Source organism: Cervus elaphus, chromosome 9 (assembly GCF_910594005.1).
Source record: "Cervus elaphus chromosome 9, mCerEla1.1, whole genome shotgun sequence".
Classification (NCBI taxonomy): domain Eukaryota; kingdom Metazoa; phylum Chordata; class Mammalia; order Artiodactyla; family Cervidae; genus Cervus; species Cervus elaphus.
In genome coordinates, this window is record NC_057823.1 from 7,888,483 (window position 1) to 7,910,632 (window position 22,150).

At 48.1% G+C, this 22,150-nt stretch overlaps 1 protein-coding gene across 1 annotated transcript in view; it reads left to right on the forward strand.

The window, feature by feature from the left end:
- Window positions 1-22,150, forward strand: part of SUGP1 (SURP and G-patch domain containing 1) — a 30,217-nt gene that overhangs the window by 600 nt on the left and 7,467 nt on the right. Inside the window, exons 2-8 of the mRNA XM_043910829.1 lie at window positions 2,130-2,301; window positions 5,882-5,982; window positions 7,358-7,558; window positions 9,620-9,743; window positions 10,065-10,165; window positions 11,148-11,271; window positions 18,286-18,641. Coding sequence (XP_043766764.1) covers window positions 2,130-2,301; window positions 5,882-5,982; window positions 7,358-7,558; window positions 9,620-9,743; window positions 10,065-10,165; window positions 11,148-11,271; window positions 18,286-18,641 — 1,179 coding nt within the window. The remainder of the gene's footprint in view (window positions 1-2,129; window positions 2,302-5,881; window positions 5,983-7,357; window positions 7,559-9,619; window positions 9,744-10,064; window positions 10,166-11,147; window positions 11,272-18,285; window positions 18,642-22,150) is intronic.

Sequence of the window (22,150 nt, forward strand, 5' to 3'; positions counted from 1 at the left end):
CTTTTACCATAAACCTTGCCCCTCCCTCTCTCCTAGTTCTAGCGCCCCCAGACTGGTACGCATTCAACAAATATTCTTTATGTGCTAGGCACAGTGTTAGTTGCTGAGGATGCAGTGGTATCCAAAATGGGGTCGTGTCTTACTGAAGGTTATTTTTACCGAGGCATCATGCAATGCACAAGGAGGAGATGTTTACAGAGAGTTATAGTGACTTGAGAGAGTGGAAATGGAGGCTGCTGAGATTGAGTGGTCAAGGAAGACCTTTTTGAGCAGAAGACATTTGAGATGAGAAGGTGCCAACTGTTGGAAGTCAGAGCCTTCCATGGAGAGAGGAACAGCAAGTGCAAAGGCCTTGAGGGTTTGTTATTTTGAGGAATATCAGGGATGAGCTGGAAGTGGGAAGAGGGGTTATCTCTGGCAGGGCCTTGAAAATCAGCTTTCAGAGTTTGGATTTTATTTTGAGCCCCACGAGGAACCTTCAAGGTGGCTTTTCTATCTCCACAACTACCACCCTTGTCTGAAGACACCATCATCTTTTGCTTACAGCCAGTAAGCCTCCTGGTTGTTTCCTCCTTACTCTGTCCAATCAGTAGCTGGAATGATCTGACAAATAAAAGTACCAGTTGGACGTTATCAGCTTAATACTCCCCTGTGGCTTCTTAAAACCCTTTAAGTAAAACTCAGACTCCCTATCTTCTCCCACCACTCCCTGTGAGGCCCACTCCGGAACTGTCCCGTCTGACCACATTGGACCCTTGCTGGTCCGTTGGGCTTCTTGCTCTGCCCAGGTCAGTCCCCGTGTGGCTTTTCAGGAAGCCGGCTCTTTATCTTTCTGATTTTAGCTTAAATGTCCCCTCTTCTAATGGCTATTTTCTGGCTGCCTTAGCTCTATAGGTGTTCCTCTGTTATTCCTTCTCACCATTTTTGTTTGTTTCCAGCAGAGAGCTCTTAACGATTTTGCAACTACTTTCTTGTTGTAAGTCTGTTGTATCCTCAGCCAGAGGTGAATCGCACATGAGCAGAGCTCCATCTGTCTAGTTTAGCACCAAGTACAGCACCCGGTGCCTAACTCGGTAAATGCTTGCTAAACAAATGAACAGATGTGTGAATGTGAATGAATGTCAATCTGAATGCCAGTTGCTGCAGGCAAGAAGCATCTGGGCCCCACCGTGTAGCAGCTGCTGGGCATGTTTGTGGAGCGAAGGTGATTTGTTTCTTTCTTTCTTTTTTAATTTATTTTTCTTGAGGTATAGTTGAATTGCAGTGTTGTGTTTATTATTACTGTACAGCATAGTGATTCAGTTATACATATATATACACATTCTTTTCTATGTTCTTTTGCATTATATCACAGGATATGAATATCCTTGTCTGTACTGAACAGTAGGACCTGGTTGTTTATGTATTCTATAAATACGAGTTTGCATCTGGTAATCCCAGACTCCTCATCCAAACACCAGCCTATTCTCTTATGTCCCTGATTCTGTTTCTGTTTTATAGATAGGTGCACTTCTGTCATATTTTAGATTCCATGTAGAAGTGATTGTATGGTATAGGTCTTTCTGAATTACTTCACTGAGTATGATAATCTCTGGTTGTATCCATGTTGCTGCAAGTGGCATTATCTCACTATTTTTTATGGCTGAGTAATGCTCCGTCGTACACACGTGTGACGTCTTGTTCCATTCATTCGTCGGTGGTCGTTTAGGTTGTTTCTGTGTCTTGGCTGTTGTGAATAGTGCTGCTGTGAGCATAGGAGTTCATGTATCTTTTTGAATTATAGTTTTGTCTCAATACATGCCCGGGAGTGTTATTGCAAGAGCATATGGTAATTCTATTTTTAGTTTTCTGAGGAGCCTTCATACTGTTTTCCATAATGGCTGCACCAACTTTCATTCTCACCCACAGTATAGGAAGGTTCCCTTTTCTCCACATCCTCTCTAATATATGTTTTCTGTGGACTTTTTAATGATGGTCATTCTGAGTGGTGTGAGGCAGTACCTCGCTGTAGTTTTGATTTGCATTTCTCTCATAATTAGCATTGTTGAGCATCTTTTCATGTACCTGTCGGTCATCTGAATTTCTTCAGAGCATAGGTGATTTCTGATGTACTTCTTTTCCCTCCGCAGGAAAGGCTAACCGGTGGTTTGGGGTTGCTCCTCCCAAGTCTGGAAAAATGAACATGAACATCCTTCACCAGGAGGAGCTCATTGCTCAGAAAAAACGGGAAATTGAGGCCAGAATGGAGCAGAAGGCCAAGCAGAATCAGGTGGCCAGCCCTCAGCCCCCGCATCCTGGCGAGTAAGTCTGCCCTGAGGCTGGGTTAGGGACTTAGAAGGTCACCAGCAGAAGGTTTTGCTTGTGAGAGCAGTTGAGATGTTGCTGTGTCTGACTCCAGCCTGATGGTGCAAGGAGGGACACAGGTACACTCTTTCAGGAGGCTCAGTGTGGCAGAAGAGAAACACAGGGCGTATGGGATCCCAGAGGATGGCTGCCACCTCTTTCACTCCCTGGTTATTTACTGCTGACCATTTGTGGGCCAGGGACCATGCATATAGCCCGAAGCAGAAACCCAGATTCCATCTCTGCCCTTATGGGGCTCACAGCCTACTAGCAAGGAGGAGTCCCAGTTATACCCCCAGAGCTGACGGTGGGTAACATGAGGCATTGTGCTCCCGGATGCAGAAGAGACTCTGCATTCTGAAGGCCCAGGCAGAGCCAGCCCTTTGAGGACTCAGGAAAGAACTGTAAAGGCCTGGAAGGGAGGTGAGCCCCTGTGTGTCAGGCAACCCGAGCTGCTGCACCAAAGGGGCTGTTTCTGAGTCAGGTGAGAGGTAGCTCTGGCAGGGTTTCCTCCTGACTGTTCTGAGAAACTGTAGGCACCCAGGAGTTTTGAGCAGCAGTGATGTGATCAGAGTGACAAGATCTCCCTTCCTCTGTGCTCTGAAATGTGGAGCATGTTCTTCAGCCACTAAGTCATGTTCAACTTTTGTGACCCCATGGACTATGCCCACCAGGCTCCTTTGTCCATGGAATTTCCCAGGCAAGAATACTGGAGTGGGTTGCCATTTCCTTCTCCAGGGGCTCTTCCCAACCCAGTGATCGAACCCGGGTCTCCTGCAGGTGGATTCTTTACCACTGAGCCCCCAGGGAAGCCCATGAGCATGTTGGCCCTGCACTAAAGCTTTGTTCCAGTGCCCACATTTTCTAAGAGTCCGTGGCTTCTCCCCAAGGGAGAGACTCCCCTAACTATGCCTAATCTACTTTCTGTGTGGATTTACCTATTTTAGATGTTTGATGCAGTATGTGGCCTTTTGTATCTGGCTTCTTTCGCTGGACATAATGTTTTCAAGGTTCATCACTTTGTAGCTGTGTCAGGACTTCATTCTCTTTTTTTTGACTGAATAATATTCCGTCGTGTGAATAGACCATGTTTTATGTGTTCATCAAGATCCATCATCTAACACCTGTGTGATACCCCCTGTTATTTGTTACGGGTAGTTTTCATGTGGGATTCATTTGCTGGCATGCTACTGCCCCAAAGTGGGTTTGTTTGTTTTTTTTTTTAAAGCCATTATGCAGCTTGCGCAATCTTAGTTACCCAATCAGGGATTGAACCTGGGCCCTCGGCAGTGAACGTGCAGAGTCCTAACCACTTGACTGCCAGGGAATTCCCTCCCCAGTGTTTTCTTCTCTTTCATCGTCCCTGCCTCCTTTCTGTCCCTCCTGAGGGAGGTGTACACAGCGCGAGGACAGGGCCAGGGTCACTGCAAGGCCCTGCTTGTTTAATGCCAAGGCTGGTTATCAGTGGATCTTTCTCCCACATAAAACGACCTTTGTTGCCTTCTCTCTTAACTTTAAAGATAATTCATATATGTGGTAGAAAAACTGGGAAATAGAGGGAAAAAATAATAACATTGTAACCCTGCAGCTCACAGGCAAGTGCTGGTTGCTTTTTGATGGGTTTTTGTAAACTTTTTCAGTCAAATATATGTTGACATAAATAGGAGCACACTGCAGATATGTTTTACATCTTGCCTTTTTGTTTTTCACTTATCGTTGTGCTTGGTTGGTTTATTTATAAAACTTTAGCTTTCCAGGACCACTCCATCTGCCCTGTGGATGTCCTGTAAATTAGTTAACCAGTGCCCCTTGTTGACTTCTTACGGTTTTTTTCCTCTTTTACTTCATTAGATCAGATTTCTAGGAGGCTAGAACTTTATTTTAAAGGAAAAAATTCAGACCTGTGGGCTCCTTGAGCTTTTACCAGTTATTGAGTGTGTCTATATGATGGGTGTGGCTCTGAAAGCGCATCGGAGAAGGCAGTGGCACCCCACTCCAGTACTCTTGCCTGTAAAATCCCATGGACAGAGGACCCCGGTAGGCTATGGTCCATGGGGTCACGAAGAGTCGGACACGACTGAGTGACTTCACTTTCACTTTTCACTTTCATGCATTGGAGAAGGAAATGGCAACCCACTCCAGTGTTCTTGCCTGGAGAATCCCAGGGACAGGGGAGCCTGGTGGGCTGCCGTCTATGGGGTCACACAGAGTCGGACACGACTGAAGTGACTTAGCAGCAACAGCAGCTGAAAGCGCATGTGAGGAGTTTCTGAGGCTGGAGCAAGACAGTATGCTGTAGTAAAAGATGAAAGAAGTAGAATACATAACTGTGATCACAGGTTTATTTCCTTCTATTTCTAATTAAGAATAAATCAGAGAAGTATACCAAACTGTTCTAGTGACTCTTGTGAGGTGAGGAGACTTTTGGGGGCTTTTTCCTTGCTTTCTACATTTCTGTTTTTTTCCAGATTCCCATTTGCTCGTAATGAGCCCACATCACTTTTTGCTCAGTTGCATCCCACTCTTTGCAACCCTGTGGACTGCAGCCTGCAAGGCTTCTCTGTCCCTGGGATTCTCCAGGCAAGAACACTGGAGTGGGTTGCCATTTCCTTTTCCAGGGGATCTTCCTGACCCAAGGATCTGAGCCTGCATCTCCTGTGACTCCTTTCAATGGCGAGCAGATTCTTTACCACTGAGCCACCAGGGAAGCCCCCTATAACGTTTATGATGAGGGTTTACTTTTGTGTTTCATTAAAAATATATTTTCTTTTTCACAATAAAACTACTTGGGACTTCCCTAGTGATCCAGTGGTTATGACTTCACCTCCCAGTGCAGGGAGTGCAGGTTTGATCCCTGATCGAGGAACCAAGATCCCATTTACCTTGTGGCCAAAAAGCCAAAAACAAAAAACAGAAGCAATATTTAACAAATGCAGTAAAGACTGAAAATGGTCCACATTAAGAAAAAGTCTTTAAAAAAATAAAACATACCCTTTGTAAAAATAAAAGAGAAAGTAATGAGTGTAAAATTTCTCTCTGACTTCCCCACCAAGCGATTTCTCTGGGTATTTTCCTGGACACATGTGCAACCCACAGAAGTGCTGACTGACCTCAGCCCAGAACTGTGATCACACACAGGTAGAGACACAGGCCCTGCCTTTGAGAACCATACAGTTTGGCTGGTAGGACAGATGGGGAGCCAGCGATAGCCCAGATGACTCGTTAACAATAGGGATGGCAGGTGCTGTGTGGGAGCAGGGCAGGTACTTCTGAGCCATCTTGTTGGGGAAGCCTTTGAACCCAGAGGGTCAGCATGCAGATAGAGACAACGTCAGCGCAGGCAGCACTCCATTGCCCAGATGGTTCCGTCTGACTTCTCTGAAGGCTGCTCCCTGCACTCAGTGGGTCCCCGGCACCTTTGGGGGTCCATTTTGGGTCCCCTTAGAGCACAGTGGTGGGGGTAGGACTGAGGCCGGCAAGGTGTGCGCCCTGCCCTCCTCTCAAGGCTTATCCGCTCTGTCCTCTGCTTCTGGTCTAGAATTGCAAACGCACACAACTCGAACGTTTCCAACAAGTTTGCCAATGACGGCAGCTTCTTGCAGCAGTTTCTGAAGTTGCAGAAGGCACAGACCAGCGCAGGTAAGCGTGATCACCCCATCCTGTGTCACCTCCTCCTAGGGTTACCCCTGCTGACTCTATCCCCCAAGGGCCCTCGGTACCCTAAAAGTGGCGGGTCCCACCTCATGCCTTGTTCCTCTCACCCCTTGCTCATTGAGCACCTTCATTCTACTTGTTCTCACAGGAAATGCCCAGGGGAGAATGCAGACCCTGCCGTTCAGGTGCTCACCTACAAAAACTAGAAGTAGATAAGCCAGGTTTCTATTTGGGTAGGGGGAGGTAGAGGCCAGAACTCAGCACACCCCAGGGTTGTGGGGCTGTGGCTTGAGTTAGAGAGGCAGCTGCAGTGTAAGGAACAGGCCCTCCTTCTGTAGGTGTTGAGGGGCCGCTTGGCCCACAGGAGCCCCGTGGGACACTCCAGGTGTCAGAATCACCACCTGTGGAAGTCCACTCACAACTATGGTTGTGCACCTTACTAGCCTCATTTTAAGAAATTTTTTTCTACTTATTCGTTTCTTTATCTTTGGCGCGGTGGGTCTTCACTGCTGTGCTCAGGCTCCCTCTAGTGGCGGCAGGTGGAGGCTGCTCTCCAGGTGCGGGGCACAGGCTTCTCATGGCGGGGGCTTCTCCTGCTGCAGAGCACAGGCTGTGGGGACACTCGGGCGTCAGTGGCTGCAGAGCATGCAGGCGGGCTCTAGAGTACAGGCTCGGTAGTTGGGGCACTGGCCCCAACTACTGCCCTTGGCGTGTGGAATCTTCCCAGACGAGGGACTGAATCTGCGCCTCCTGCATTGGCAGGCAGATTCTGAGCCACTGGACCAGCAGGGAAGCCCCACTAGTCTCATGTTTACTATAAGAAACTTACTGGTGAAACAGCTGACTCTGGGCTTTTGTCAGGTTTCCCAGGTAACAGCTAAAAAAGTTAACCCAAGGCCAAGTTTGCCCGCAGAGAGGGAGAACGGGCTGTAAGAGCCCTTCACTGCAGGGTCTCAGGCCCTGAGCTGTGGTTGAAAAGTCCCAAATAGGCTAGCTCCTGCCCGCTACTGGCAGTCAGAGGGGCTGGGTGGACGCTGCATGGGGGATTCGGGTCTTATCCTGAAGAGTTGCTGCATTGCTAGTCTGTGGATACAGGTGTCAGAGCCACCTACTGGCAGAGTTGCCCCCTGCAGAGGCCTGGGCTGGGTGACCCCTTTGGTTGTTTCTCTCGAAGCCTCAAGGGTCCTCATCTGTAAATGGGGGTGGCATCTTCCCTGAGTGCTTCTGAGCACCCACTGTCTGCCAGTGCTGTGCTGGAAGCTAAAGAACCCAGCCAAGGGGGACTCGGGGTCGTTGAGGCAGGAAGAAAGGGGACCTGCCCCACAGACCTTGAGTGTGGCCTCCCTCCTTGTGTCCCAAGATGCTCCCCCCAGCGCACCCACTGCCCCGCCTCGTGTGCTCCCCCGCGCCGGGAAGAGGCCCCCCCTCATCAGTAGCCCGCTGGGCCAGGTGAAGAACTACGTGCACGCCAAGCAGCTGCCTGTGGCCAGCCGCCCGAGTGTCTTCCAGTCTCCTGATGAGGACGACGAGGAGGACTATGAGCAGTGGCTGGAGATCAAAGGTAAGGTGCAGGGGCTGCTGCCCACCGTCCGCAGCTGCTCTTCCAGCTCCACAGGCAGGCTCCATGGTCCTGGGGAAAGCGCAGCCGGGTGTGGGTTGCTCGGGGCTGTGGTCAGGGTGTTGCCACCAGGCCTCCAGGCTGAGCCAAGGGTCAGAGTGAGGCCCTTCAGGATGAGGGAGGTGAAGGAAGAGGTGAGGAGTAGACCGTGGGGAGCATGGAATGGCTGCAGAGTGCGGGCTTCTTCCTGGGAGCTGTTTGACTCATTGTCCACTTTTGTGGGGGCTGGTCTCCTTGGTGGGGTGGCGTCCTCAGGGGAGTGTGCACTTGTGCACTCCTCATCCAGTTCTGGAAGAGGAGCTCCTCAGTGTGGGTTAATTGTCTCCACTAGTTTGGGCCAGAGGTGTGAATATAGGGGTTGGGAAGTGCCCTCTCGTGTCCAGCAAAGGATGGTCATTGGCCTTAGCTGAGCCAGTTCAGGCCCTGTGGTGGAGGAGAGCAGAGGAGGGGGCTGGTGGTGGTACTCCCAGTGCGCCCAGCTGTGTCCGTATTCAGAGAGAGATGGGGTGCCACCTGAGCTACGTGGACCCCAGCCCTGGGCCTCCAGGATGGCTGGCACAGGCATGTCCCTGACAGTGAGGACAGGCTGAAGTGGCCGTGCCCTCATGTTGTGGCAGCCTCTAGACCTCTTGCTCTGGGTGAGGTGCTGACTTTAGGCCTTGCATCTGAGTAGATCAGTGGCCAGCCTCGGACTCTGGAGCTTCAGTCAGAGTGGAGCCAGTGAATGGTGTTTTCTCTGAGCGGTGCCCTGGAAGTCCCACTGGTACCCTGCTGGGAACTGCCCCTTTAGGAGGGACAGTGGGTGCCTCAAGGCCCTTGAGACCTATTGTGGCCTGCTATTGATGTAACCTCAGAGAAGCAACTGCGCTTATAAAGTGACCAGGTTAGGGTCGTTGCCAGGCATGTGGCAGGAGGGTGAGCCTAAGGGGAAAGGTGGGCGCGGATGTCCCTGAGACCTCTTGTAGGTCCTCTTTTAGGTCCTTGGCCACACCTTGTACCACTCCTCTCTCCCAGCTCCTCCCGAGCTTCCTGGCAGTACAAGCAACAAGGAGAAAGAGAGAGGCCACAGCCTCAGTGTCTCGCCCCATTGCCAGGAGAAGCACACGTTCCTAAGCACTGACGTCAAGGACTTTCTCCTGGAAGCTCTCGTATGAGGGATTCAAGCTCTATGACACTGGCCAGCAGTAAATACAGAAGCAAGTTCCATGTGGCTCGAAGTAGAGGCCAATACAAATACAAAAGTATACTTTTTAGTTTTGTTAACTGAAAATGCCCTGAGGTAACAATTAAGTCCGTCGCAGTGAGCCCCCCTAACTCCCAGATGTTAGTCTGGAAACACACTTTCTCACTCACGGATGCCAGGACTTCTGGAGAATGGCTGGCACTCAGTCTGGGCAGGAAGTGTCTGACATGTCCCTGAAGCGCCCTTTCCAAGCTGATAGCAAGGAGGCAGGCAGAGACTCCTGGGGCCATGCCTGCAGGCCTTAGGAGCCAGTCTGAAGAAGCTCCACCAGCCACAGAGGGGAAGATGGAGCTTCTGTGATGACATTGATTGCGTTGGATTGAAACCCACCCATATCTTTCAATCAGAGTTTGTGGAGATATTTAAAAAAAAGAATTTGTCATCTTTGAAGGATGAAAGGGAACGGAAATATTGTACTGAAATATAAAGAATTAAATCATGTAAATAAAAGAATTGAGCATTCCAAAAAAGAAGGGGGAAGCCAACTCTGTTTTCCAACATCTCCCTGCCAGCCTGGTGACTGGCTTGGCCTTTGGGAGGCTCACACACTTCTCCCCACCCTTTGCGTGTCTCGCAAAGGCTGTCTAAACCGACTCACCCTCATCACGGTGCTTTTGTGTATGGACTCAGGACTCCCGACAACCTCCCGCATTTCACCCTCTTTTCCCCCCACCCCTCTGTCCTTGTGGTCCATAGAGAGAGTGTGCCTGTTGACTGTGGGGTGTGTGAGTTGAACCCCAGTACTGACAGCCTCCTTAAAGTTTCACCCCCAGAGGGAGCCGAGACTCGGAAAGTGATAGAGAAATTGGCCCGCTTTGTGGCAGAAGGAGGCCCCGAGTTAGAAAAAGTAGCTATGGAGAACTACAAGGATAACCCGGCATTTTCGTAAGTATCTCTGGGAGGGGAAGGCCGCTGGTACTTAATGTTCTTGCCACACGTTAGTACATGCCCACATTCTTATGAGGCCGTGGTGGTGACTGAGGCTGACTGGGGCTGGGTGCTTACTTGCGTGGGCCAGATACCACTTTCTGTTTACACCAGAGATTGCCAGGGGCTCCAGTGTGGTGCGGAGACTTACTTTTGGGCCCCATCAAGGTGTCTCTGCTCACCAGCTTGCTTTTGCACACCATGTCTTCAGAAACTGCATGGGCCCACCCATCCCTGTTGCTCATTTTCTACTTTCTGTTCTGTAAAACTCCTCTCCAGGTTTTTGCACGATAAGAATAGCAGGGAATTCCTCTACTACAGAAAGAAGGTGGCTGAGATAAGAAAGGAAGCACAGAAGTTGCAGGCAGCCTCTCAGAAAGGTAGGTGGGTAAAGGGGGTGGGAGGGAGGTTCTGGGGAGGTGTGTAGACAAACCACACCCCATGTGGAATCAGGGTTCCTTTCCTGGAGCCCTCCTTGGCATGGGGTGGCATTGATAGTGCAGGTTTGTGCCCCTCCCCCTGGCATCTGGGGTCATGCTGGGACTAGCACTGCCCTGGTTGCCATTGCTCCGAGGAGTGGGGGAATCTAAGGGTCAAGGTAAAGATCAAGGTCGTGTCCAGGAGCTCAGCTAAGACATGGGAAGCACATGCAGGAGAGGAATACTTGCCCCCTTGGTTCATGGTCATTTTCACAGGTGCTCATGGGTACCTGCGGCATGCTGGGCACCCAGAGACAAATGCAGCGCCTGACACTTGGCAGGGGTGTAGGGTGGAGTGGGGGGGCAGGAGAAGAAGCAATTAGCTGGTTAGATGCTGGTGGGATGACTGTCGGGGGAGGGGGAGATGCTGCCTGATCTCCAGCTGTGATAAAGTGAAGCACTGACCAGGTGCTGGTGGGCAGCAGGGGCCTTGATCCGTAAGCCAGACGTGGGCCGCGGACGTTGGGTCATCATGTCTATCACTTGCAGCCCCTGGCCCTGACCTTCTTCCCAGGAGGAGTGGGGCAGGCCCATCCCCCCACATGACCTGGGTGGGCAGCTCCCAATAGAAAGACCGAGATGGGGCTTCCCATCTCTCCTCCAGCCTGGACCCAGGCCATCCCTCACCTTCTGTTCCCACATCCCAGTGTGTGGTCCAAAGCCCTCAGACCTATGGGATGGGAGGGGGTGGAGCGTGGGGGGCAGAGACTCAAGATGTTATATTAATTTTGTTTGGTTCCAGTACAGTAATCTGATTCCCATTTGCCTGTTTTTCTTTGTATTGTTCCTAAAATAAACCCCTCTTGTTGCCCGTGGGGTTCTTAGCAGAAATTAGGCTGTTGGGTGTGGTGAGTTGAGCTCAGTACTGACAGCCTGCTTAAAGTTTCACCCCCAGAGGACGAAGAGGTCAAGAACCTCGCAGAAAAGTTGGCCAGGTTCATAGCGGATGGGGGTCCCGAGGTGGAAACCATTGCGCTCCAGAACAACCGTGAGAACCAGGCATTCAGGTAAGGGGGGCACCCACTGGGAGGTGGTAAGCTCTCACCCTAGTCATAGCTTCCCTGCTGGGAAAACAGGGTCGGTATGCTACTGAGACATGCTAGGATCCCATGGCAAGAGGTTGGCAGAGGCAGACCCATGTCCAGGAGTTTCTGATCACAGAGTTTAGCCCTGCTGCCCCATCGGCGTTCTCCAAGTGCACGTTGGTTCTTGAGTCAGCCCTGAGCCAGGTGTGTGAGGGCCTTTGGAGCCTTCCGTTCTCTGGGAGCCTCATTGAGAAAGTCTCTAGCTCTTGTCTTGCTCTTTTTCTAGCAGAACAGGCTGGGCTCTCAAACAGAAACTTAACAGAATTGTTGTTCACTGTGTGCATCGTCTCATCTTTACAACAAGGGAGATGGTAGGAGTGTGGGGAACGTGGTACCTCAGACTCTGGGGAGGGCGAACCACAGCCTGTTTGCAGGGTCCACAGAGCTTCCCTGCTGTCCCCAGCCATGACACCACATTCCATTCCCTCAGGCTGGGTCTGTGCTCACCCACTGCCTTTCTTTGGGTGGGTTCAGCCCCTGCTCTTCATGGGGGCAGGCTGCTGGGTGGTGGGATGTTGGGTGGGGGTAGGGTGGTTACTGCTGCAGGGAGGGGCCAGGCAGAGGTTTGTGAGGTGGGCGCTGACCCCATTGTGAGGGTGATGCACCCTTGAGGACACTTTGGGCCACAAGTAACACAGGTTCCTACTCAGTCAGTGAGGAGACGCGATGGCGCTTGTAACAAAAAGTGCCGGAGCAGCAGCCATCTGGGCTGGTTGATTCAGCAGCTCTAGACGCCATCAGGGACACAGGAAGAAGGAAGCAGGAGTGGATGCTGGGCAGGCAGCCAGTCGCATCCACCACATGTGAGGCAGCATGAGCTAGACACGGAACACCATGAAGGGTGTCTGGAGGGATGCCATGCAGGAGTGAAGCGGCAGAGATGGCGGAGGGGCAGGGTGAGCGTTGGTGCTGTGCAGGTGGGCCGTGGAGCCGGGCAGGGCTCAGTCCCAGAGGGCTCAGGTGTTCCCTGAGAGCCTCGGGAGGGTCTGCAGAGGGAGTGAGAGGGCCAGCTGGCCGCAGCTGTGGAGGGTGGGCAGACCCAGCAGGTTGGGACACATGGGGGCACAGCAGCCATCAGGTGGGGCGGAGGAGGATTGCTGAGGGTTCAGATTTCCCTGTGTCTGCTGCCCGGGCATCTGGGAGCTTTCGTGGGGGCCATGGGATGTTCAGGTCTAGGGCTCAGAAGACCCAGGGTCTCCTCACAGTGGGTGATTCCGGCTGTTGCCCTGCACTGTTCAAACCAGTGTTACTTAGCAGTCCATCTCTACATCTTTTTTTTCCTTCCTTTACATAAGTAAGTTTATTTATTTCAATAGGAAACTTAGTGTCTAGTCACTCATCATGACTAGAGCTGACTAAAAATCTATTGCAGCAAAGTGGGTGACGTAATGGGGTTCTGTACAAGGCCTCCAGCCCAGGTGGCTCTCCCTGGTCAGAGGGTTCCAGGGCTCAGCAGCTCCAGCTGAGCCTTTCCTGTGGGGTCAAAGCAAAGAGACAATATCACCACAAGTGACTCCAGGCCCGCCCTGCGGCTGTTGCCCCTTGGGAAGGCATTGCTGGCAGGCATGCAGCTTGTTGGGTAGTGACAGGGTGACTGCTGGGGATGAGGAGCATGAGAGTCTGGGGGTGTCTGGCAGGGAAGTAGCTGAAGGTGACCACTGTGGTCTGGGGGAGCTCATTTCCACACCAGAGCTGATCCACGGTCAGCACGCCCCGAGTTGGAGGAAGCATAAGCCAGGCAGGATCAGATGTCTGGGCCTGCGTAAGACATGCAGGCTCATACCAAGCAGACGGTTTCCTCTCCCCTTGGGGGTCAGGTGCAAGGCAGCTCCTCTCACCCCCAAATCTTAACAGCCATCTGGTGTTCCTGCTGCTCCTGATCCTTTGCTGTTCTCCTGATTTCTGAAGAGCTCTGTGTTTTGGGAAATGTAATAGCTATGCTCATCTGTAGAGAAGCTGGAAATACCTGTCCCTTTGACCAGTCATCCCACTTCTGAGATGCCATCCCCAGAAATAACGTTACATATAGCACTGTCGTAGTCATGAAAAATTAGTAGCACAGTGAATGTCTAGCCCCAGTGGGCTAAACCCAGTGTAATCTTGGCCATCAGAAGTCAAGTTGTTGAAGGTGGTAGCAGCCAGCAAATCTCAAGCCATGTGTGGCTCTTAACACATCACCTGGGTGAACCATGTTCCTTACAACAGCCTGGCCTGTTGGCCTTTAACTGGTGAGGAAACCAAGGAGGCCAGTCTGTGGAGATGCCTCCACTACCATGCCACACTGCAGTCTAATGGGAAAGCCATATGTCGTTGGGTTACGAAACTTAAAAATCAGGATATGGAAAATAGAATCACACCTCTGTTCACATGTAGCTGCACTAAAAATAAGTCTGGAAGGAAATACACCAAAGTGTTAACTTTGGTTAACTCTGCCCACTCCAGCCAGAGGGGTCTTTGTTGTAAAATCCCCTGCACTTCTGCCCAGGGCCCACAGTGAGCAAGGGCCCTCCTTGCAGACAGGCTGACCCATGGGGTCTCTTGGGTGCTGCCTCTCAGAGCAGTTCGGAGGAGACTCAGCAGGAACCATCAGCTGAGGCCAGGAAGAGGCAGGCCTGTGAGCCTAGAGGAGGCCCACTCAGTTTGGCACTGCTTCCCTGCCCCAGTGGGTGAATTCCCTAGTCTGCTTTTCTTGGAAAAATCAGATCACTTTAAATCCATGTCCTGGTTGCCATGAGTCTTTTTTAAATTCAGCCATCTGCTCCCTTCCCTCTTTGAACAACTTTCTTGCTTTGGTCTCTTATGTTTTAAGATGTTATTTTTGGAGCAGTTTTAGGTTCACAGCAGAATTGAGGAGAGGCTACAAAGACTTCCCATGTGCCCCCTTCCCTGACACATGCACAGTCTCCCTCATTATCTCCCTCATTATCAACATCCCCACCAGAATAGTATATTTGTTACAATCAGTGAACCTGTACTGACATACCATAATCACCCAAAGTCTATGGTTTATATTAGGGTTCACTCTTGGTGTTGTGTATTCACTGGGTTTGGACAAATGTGTAATGACGTGTCATTATGATATATACAGAGTATTCATTCTCTCTGCCCTAAAATTCCCTGTGTTCTGCCTATTCATCCCCTCTTCCTCCCTAACCCCTGGCAACCACTGATCTTTTTACTGGTTCTAGTTTTGCCTTTTCCAGAATGTCATTTAATTTGAATCATAGTATGTTGCATTTTCAGATTGGCTTTCTTTACTTAGTAGCATTTAAGGTTGCTCTGAGTCTTTTTTTTTTTTTTTTCTTGTAGCTTGATAGCTCATTTCTTTTTAGCACTGAATAATTTTCCCTTGTCTGGATATACCACCATTTATTTATCCATTCACCTCCTTCAGGACATCATGGTTGCTCCCAAGATTTTGCAGTTATGAATAAAGTTGCCTTAAGCATCTGTATTCAAGGTTTTTATGTGGACATAAATTTTCAGCTCTTTATGTACCAAAAAGTGTGATTGCTGGATGGTATGGTATATTTAGTTTTGTAAGACACCACCAAACTGTCTTCCAGAGTGGCTTGTACCTTTTGCTTTGCCCCACACCCCAGCAGTGAATGAGTTTCAGTTGCTCCATATCCATATCAACATTTGATGTTGTTGTGTTTTGGGTATTGGCCATTCTTACAGGTAGGTTGTGATATTCATTGTTTTGATTTGCATTTCTCTGATGAAGTGATGTAGAATATCTTTCCATAATGTTTATTTGCCATCTGTAAGTCTTCTTTGGTGTGGTGTGTGTTAAGGTCATTGACATTTTTTATTGACATATTTGTTTTCTTTCTTTGCCTGTTAAGAGTTCTTGGTATGTTTTGGGTAACTGTCTTTATCAGATGTGTCTTTCACAAATATTTCTCCCAGTCCGTGGCCTGTCTTCTCATACTCTTGACATTGTCCTTTGGAGAGCAGACGTTTTTAATTTTAATGAAGTCCAGTTTATCAGTTGCTTTCATGGATCATGCCTTTGATCCTTTGATGTTGTATCTAAAAAGTCCTTGCCATACCCAAGGTCATGTAGATATCCTTCTGTGTTTCTGTGTTTTATTTACAGATTCAGGTTTTACATTTAGATCAGTGATAAACTTTTTTAGTGAATTTTTGTGACTGTGAAGCGTATACACAGTTTTTTGGGGTTTTTTGGCATGTGGCTGTCTGGTTTTAGCACTATTTCTTGAAAAGATTGTCTTTGCTCCATTGCATTGCTTTTGCTCCTTTGTCACAGAACAGTTGACTATACGTACGTGGGTCTGTTTCTGAGCTCTTCATTCTGTTCTGTTGACCTGCTTGTCCGTTTTCTCACCAGTCCGCCGCTGCCTTGATTACTGTAGCTTTACAGTAAGCCCTGAAACCAGGTAGTGTCAGTCTTCTGACCTCGTTGTTCTTTTTCAGTATTGTGTTGGCTGTTGTGGATCTTCTGTCTCTTTATATAAACTTTAAAATCAGTTTGTCAGTATGTACAGAATAACTGATTTCAACTGGAATTGCACTGAATCTGGAAATCAAGTTGAGAATAACAGACACCTTGACAACACTGAGTAACTTTCTATCTGTGAACATGGATTATCTCTTCACTTATTTAGTTCTTCTTTGAATTCATTCATCAGAGTTTTTTAGTTTTCCTCGTATAGATCTGGTACATATCCTGTTAGACTTACACCTGTGTATTTCATTTGGGGAAATACTAATGTAAATGATATGGTGTTTTTAATTTCAAATTCCATGTATTCATTGCTGGTGTATAGGAAAGTGATGGACTTCTGTAGATTAACCTTGTATCCTGCAGCCTTGCTATAATAGCTTATGAAGTTTTAGGGGGTTTTTGGTCTATTCTTTTGTCTGTTTTTTCTGCACAGACAATCATGTCATATTTCTTCCTTCTCAGTATACTTTCTGTTCCCTTTTCTCATCTTACTGCATTAGCTAGAACTTCCAGTATGATAATGAAAAGCATTGGCAAGGTGGGATATTCTTGGCTTGTTTCTCTTAGTGAAAAAGCGTGAGGTTCCTTATCATTATGATGTTATTAGGTTTTTTGATAGATACTCTATCAGGTGGAACAAGTTTGCCTATACTCCTAGTTTACTGAGAGTTTTCCTCATGAATGGGTATTAGATTTTGTTAAGTCTTAAGCTTTTTCTGCAGCAATTGATGTGATCATGGGATTTTTCTTTTTCAGCCTATTGACATGATGGTTTACATTACTTGATTTTCAAGTGTTGAACCGGTCTTGCATGCCTGCAATGAGTCCCACTTGGTTGTGGTGTATACTTCTGTTTTTACATTAATGGATTAGGTTTGCTAACATTTTATTGAGGATTTTTACGTCTGTGTTCATGAGAGATGTTGGTCTATAGTTTTCTTATAATGTTTTTGTCTGGTTTTGCTGTTAGGGTAATTGAATAACTTAAAAAGTATTCTGTCTGCTTCTCTCCTCTGAAAAAGATTGTACAGAATTGGTGTAATTTCTTCTTTAAATATTTGGTAGAATTCACCAGGGAATTTTTGGAAGGTTATTAATAATTGGTTCGCTTTCTTTAGTAAAAATAGGTCCGTTCAGATTGTCTATTTCTTCTTGTGTGAATGCTGGCAGGCTGTATCCTTCAAAGAATTGGCCTGTTTTATCTGGGTTATCAAGTTTGTGTGCATGGAGTTGTTCATAGTGATCCATAGTATTTTTAATGTCCATGGGATCTCTAGTGATGGCTGCCCTTTCATTTCTGTTGTTAGTAATTTGTGTCCTCTTTTTTCTTAGCTTGGCCAGGAGCTTAATGATCTTATGACCTTTGTTTCTTTTAATTTTTACAAATGCTTCTCATTGGGTTTTCTGAAGGGCTTACATGCTTGTCCTGTGACCCAGAAATACAAAGACACCGCCACAGGCTCCTCCATCCCTCCATCCCACCCTGAGTACCAATGTTAGCAGAACTGGGAGTCCTTCCATCCCTCTTGCGGCTCTCATGTAGAAATGGTCTGGATTTTTTTTTCTGCTAACTTTTCTACAGAAGGGATTTGCAGTGTCCTTGAGCCTGCATGTTACTTTTGTGGTACAGCGTTGTGCTGTGACTGTCATTCCAGGGTTATGAGTGCAGATCTAGCCATTTCTTGTCAAGGGCTGTGTAATCTCTGCTCTGCACAGGTTTTGCTATACAGAACTGGGCTGTGACCCTTCTCTCCAGTATGGACTCTAGAAGTGGGACTGTTGGCTCAGTACATACAGAGCCTGAGAGATGCCAGGTGGGTGCAGAAGGAGCCGCAGGGTCTGCCTGCTCTGAACCCAGCATCCTCTGCTCTGTACTTGGGGACTCACGGCTTCTGGCAAGGCTGTTAGTGAGCTCCCTGTCTGTTCCAGTATTCAGTGTCTTTGTTTCGTCTCTGTCCGCTGTTGATGCTTCTCAAGGATGCATCAGAAAGGAGCACAGATGTGCTGTCAGGTTTGGGTCAGAACCTGTCCTTTCTTGCACCAGGGGTCTCTCACTACTCAGGAGTTCTTGGTTTGTAGGCACTGGTGCATTCATTTAGGATGGCTGGAGAAGGTCTGAGAGAGTGTGCACCTTTTCCTTCAAAGCAGGGGATCAATGATAGTGTGACAGGCATCCAGTAAAGATAGGGTAGGGGCTAGGGGCTTGGCAGGAGCCTCAGCTCACAGGAACAGCATCATGAAAGGCTGTGGGCATGTCACACTGTTCCTCAGATTTGAGTCACCAGGGCAGTAGCCACCGAGACCTGGCAGGCAGGAGGTCATGGGAGAGACCTCTATCTTGACACGACCCTGAAGTGACCCTGGCCGACCTGGGTGTGCCTATGCAAAGCAAAGCCCGAGCTTCTCCCCTAAATCGGGTAGGGTCTGGGGCCCAATTACAGTCTGCCCCCTACTCTCTTTTGCAGCTTTCTATATGAACCCAACAGCCAAGGGTACAAGTACTACCGCCAGAAGCTGGAGGAGTTCCGGAAAGCCAAGGCTGGTCCCATGGGCAGCCCCACAGCACCTGACCTCGGACTGAAGCGCAGATCTCCTCCTGAGACCCCGCTGGGGTCCACGCCCACTACCACTGCCTGCCCTACCTCATCTGCCCCACTGCCCACTGCAAACCCATCTGCCGCCGCCCCAGGGAAGCCAGCCCCCACAGCCAACGTGAAGAGGAAGCGAAAGAGCCGGTGGGGGCCTGAGGAGGACAAGGTGGAGCTCCCGCCCGCCGAGCTGGTGCAGAGGGACGCAGACGCCTCTCCCTCGCCGCTGTCAGGTAGGCCGGGGCGGGCCTGGCGTCTCACTGAGCGCGGTGTTCCCAGGGCTCCTCTGCGCTGTGGCGTATGTCGCAGTTGCATTTGTTTCCATGGCTGAGGAGGAGTCCAGTGTACAGACAGTCGGCATCTTGTTTATCCATTCATCAGTTGTTTAGAAGCCTGAGTTGCTTTCACGTTCTGGCGATTGTCAGTGCTGCTGCTGTGAACATAGACCTGAACGGACTGTTTGGATCCCTGGTCTTGATTACTTACTGCATATATCTAGGAGTGGAATCACTGGGTCTTATGGTAATTCTGTAACTTACTGAGGAATTGCCAAACTGCTTTCTACCGCAGCTGCACCATTTTACGTTCCCATCAGCCATGCACAGGGTTTGAATTTCTTCACAGTCTCACCTTGCTGTAGCTAACCTAGTAAGAGGAAAGTGAGGTCACAGTGTAATTTTTTTTTTTTCTTTTTTTTTTACAGTGTAATTTTGATTTGCGTTTCCCTGATGACTAACGGTGTTGAGCATCTTTTCATGTATTACTGGTTATTTGTATAGTTTAGTTGGAGAAATGTCTATTTTAGTCCTTTGCCCATTTTTAAGAATTATTTATTTTTGACCACTCTGGGTCTTCGTTGCTGTGCAGGGACTTTCTCTCGTTGGTAGCAAGCAGGGGGCAACTCTCACTGTGGCGTGCAGGCTTCTCATTGTGGTGGCTTCTCTGGTTGCAAAGCAAGGCTCTCGGGCACGTGGCCTGAGTAGTTATAGCACATGGGCTTCAGTAGTTGTGCGCGCGGGCTTAGCTGTTCCGAGGCACATGGGATCGTCCCAGAGCAGGGATCGAACCCATGTTCCCTGCATCAGCAGGCTGATTCTTAACCATTGGACCACGAGAAGTCTGGCCCATTTTCTAGTTATTTGTCCTTTTGTTATTGAGTTGTAGGAGTTCTTTTTATGCTTTAGATGTTAACCCGTATTGAGATACATGATTTGCAATTTTTTTTTCTAGTTTTATGGGCTGTATTTAAAAATAACTTTTTATTATTAATGTCCTCTTAATGTTCTTTGATACACAAAAGTTTTAAGTTTTAACGTTCAATATATTTTTTCTTTTGTTGCCCATGATTTTGGTCAATTTATTTTTTCTTTGTTGCCCACGTCTGAGAGTCTTGAAGATATGCCTCTATGTTTTCTTCTAAGGGTTTTTAAACCATTCTGGTAGCTCAGCTGGTAAAGAATCCTCCTACAATGCAGGAGACCCCGGTTCGATTCCTGGGTCAGGAAGAGTTTTATAGTTTTAGCTCATAAAATTGAGTTAATTTTTATACATGATATAAGGTAAGAGTCCAGCTTCATTTCTTTGCACGTGGAGCTCCAATTTTCCTAGCACCATTTGTCAGAGAGATTGTGATTCTTTCTCCGTTGAATGGACTCTTCACGCCTTGTCAGAAGTCCCACAGATGTAAGAGTGAGTTGGGGGGCTCTCCGATCTATTACCCTGGCTGTGTTTCTCCTTATGCCAGTAGCACACTGTTTTGATTATTGTAACTCTGTGGTAAAATTTTAAATCAGGAGTCTCTGCCTTTTTTTTTTTTTTTTTTTTTAACCCGTCCCCTCGGAGACCCGCCCGGAGTCTCTGCTTTTCAACGTTGTTCTTTTTTAGGCTTTGGCTATTCTAGGTTCTTTGACTTTTTGTATGAATTTTCAGATGGGCTATTCCATTTCTGCAAAAACCATTGTTGGGATTTTGATAGGGACTGTATTAAATCTGTAGATTGCTTTGGTTAGTATTGACATGCTAACATTTGAGTCTTCCAATCAGAGAACTGAGATTCCAGTCTGAGAATCTGGTTGGATGGCATCACCAACTCGATGGACGTGCGTCTGAGCAAGCTCTGGGAGTTGGTGATGGACAGGGAAGCCTGGCGTGCTGCAGTCCCTGGGGTTGCAAAGAGCTGGACACGACTGAGCGACTGAACTGAGCTGAATCTGAGCACACAGGATGGCTTTCCTGTCCCGTTTGTTTATTTCCTTCTGGCTGTGCTGGGTCTTTGTTTGCTGTGCTGACTTGACGCCAGTTGCAGCAAGTGGGAGTGCCACTCTGGTTGCAGTGCTCCAGCTTCTGGTGGTGGTGGCTTCTCTCGTTGCAGAGCGTGGGCTCTCGGCGCACAGGTTTCAGTAGTTGCAGTTCGAGCGCTCTAGAGCACAGGCTCAATAGTTGTAGCTCACAGGCTTAGTTGCTCCTCGGCCTGTGGAATCTTCCCAGACCAGAGATTGAACCTGTGTCTCCTGCATTGGCAGGCAGATTCTTCACTTCCAAGCCATCAGGGAACCCTTTTTATGTGTCTTTTAAGTTTGCTGAATTCATGTGTTACCATAACAGTCTTTAGGGCTTTCTAGGGACTTCACTTTGACTTTTCACTTTCATGCGCTGGAGAAGGAAATGGCAACCCACCCCACTGTTCTTGCCTGGAGAATCCCAGGGACGGGGGAGCTTGGTGGGCTGCCGTCTGTGGGGTCACACAGAGTCGGACATGACTGAAGCGACTTAGCAGCAGCAGCAGCAGACATATAGATCATGCCATCTGCAAATACGGGTAGTTTATGTCTTCCTTTCCAACTTGGATGCCGCTTACACTTTTTCATGCCTAACTGCTCTAGCTAGGATTCGCAGTACTGTGTTGAACAGAAGTGGTGAAAGCAGGCATTCCTGCCTGTTCCTAATTCTTAAGGGGAAAGCTTTTGGCTTTTCATCTTTGAGTATTATGATTGTGTTTTTTTTAATAGCTGGCCCTTGTCATGTTGAAGTTCCGTTGTGTTCCTAGTTTGCTGAGCGTTTTTATCATGAGAGAGTGTTTGATTTTGTCAAATACTTTTTCTATGCGGATTTTTTTCTATTTCTTTTAAAGTGGAGTGTTATGTTGATTGGTTTTTGTGTGTTGAACCACTCTTGTATTCCTGGAATTAATCCCAATCTGTTGTTGTAAATAATTAGTTAACATGCTGATGGACTTGGTTTTGCTAGTATCTTGTTGCAGATTTCTGCATCTTGACTCATAAAGATAATTGGTCTGTAGTTATCTTCTATTGTCTTTGTCTTCCTTTTGTATCAGGGTAACGCTGACCTCATAGAATGAAGTAGAAAGTGTTATCTACTTTTAATTTTTTGGAAGAATTTGAGTAGTATTGGTGTTAAATCTTCTTTTAAATCTTGGGTAGAATTTACCAGTGACAACATCTGATTCTGGGCTTTTTTGGGGGGTGAGGGAGGGGAAGGTTGGGTATTGATTGATTCCCACTAATTGTTATAAGTCTGTTCAAGTTTTCTGTTACTTTTTGAGTTAGTTTTGGTAGTTTGTGCCCTTTAGTATTCTATTCTTTTATCATTCTTTCATTTTTGTAAAGTCATTAGTACAATACAATGCTGTTCTTAGTCACTCAGTGGTATCCGACTTTTCAACCCCATGGACTTCAGCCCACCATGGGGATTCTTCAGGCAAGAATACAGGAGTGGGTTGCCA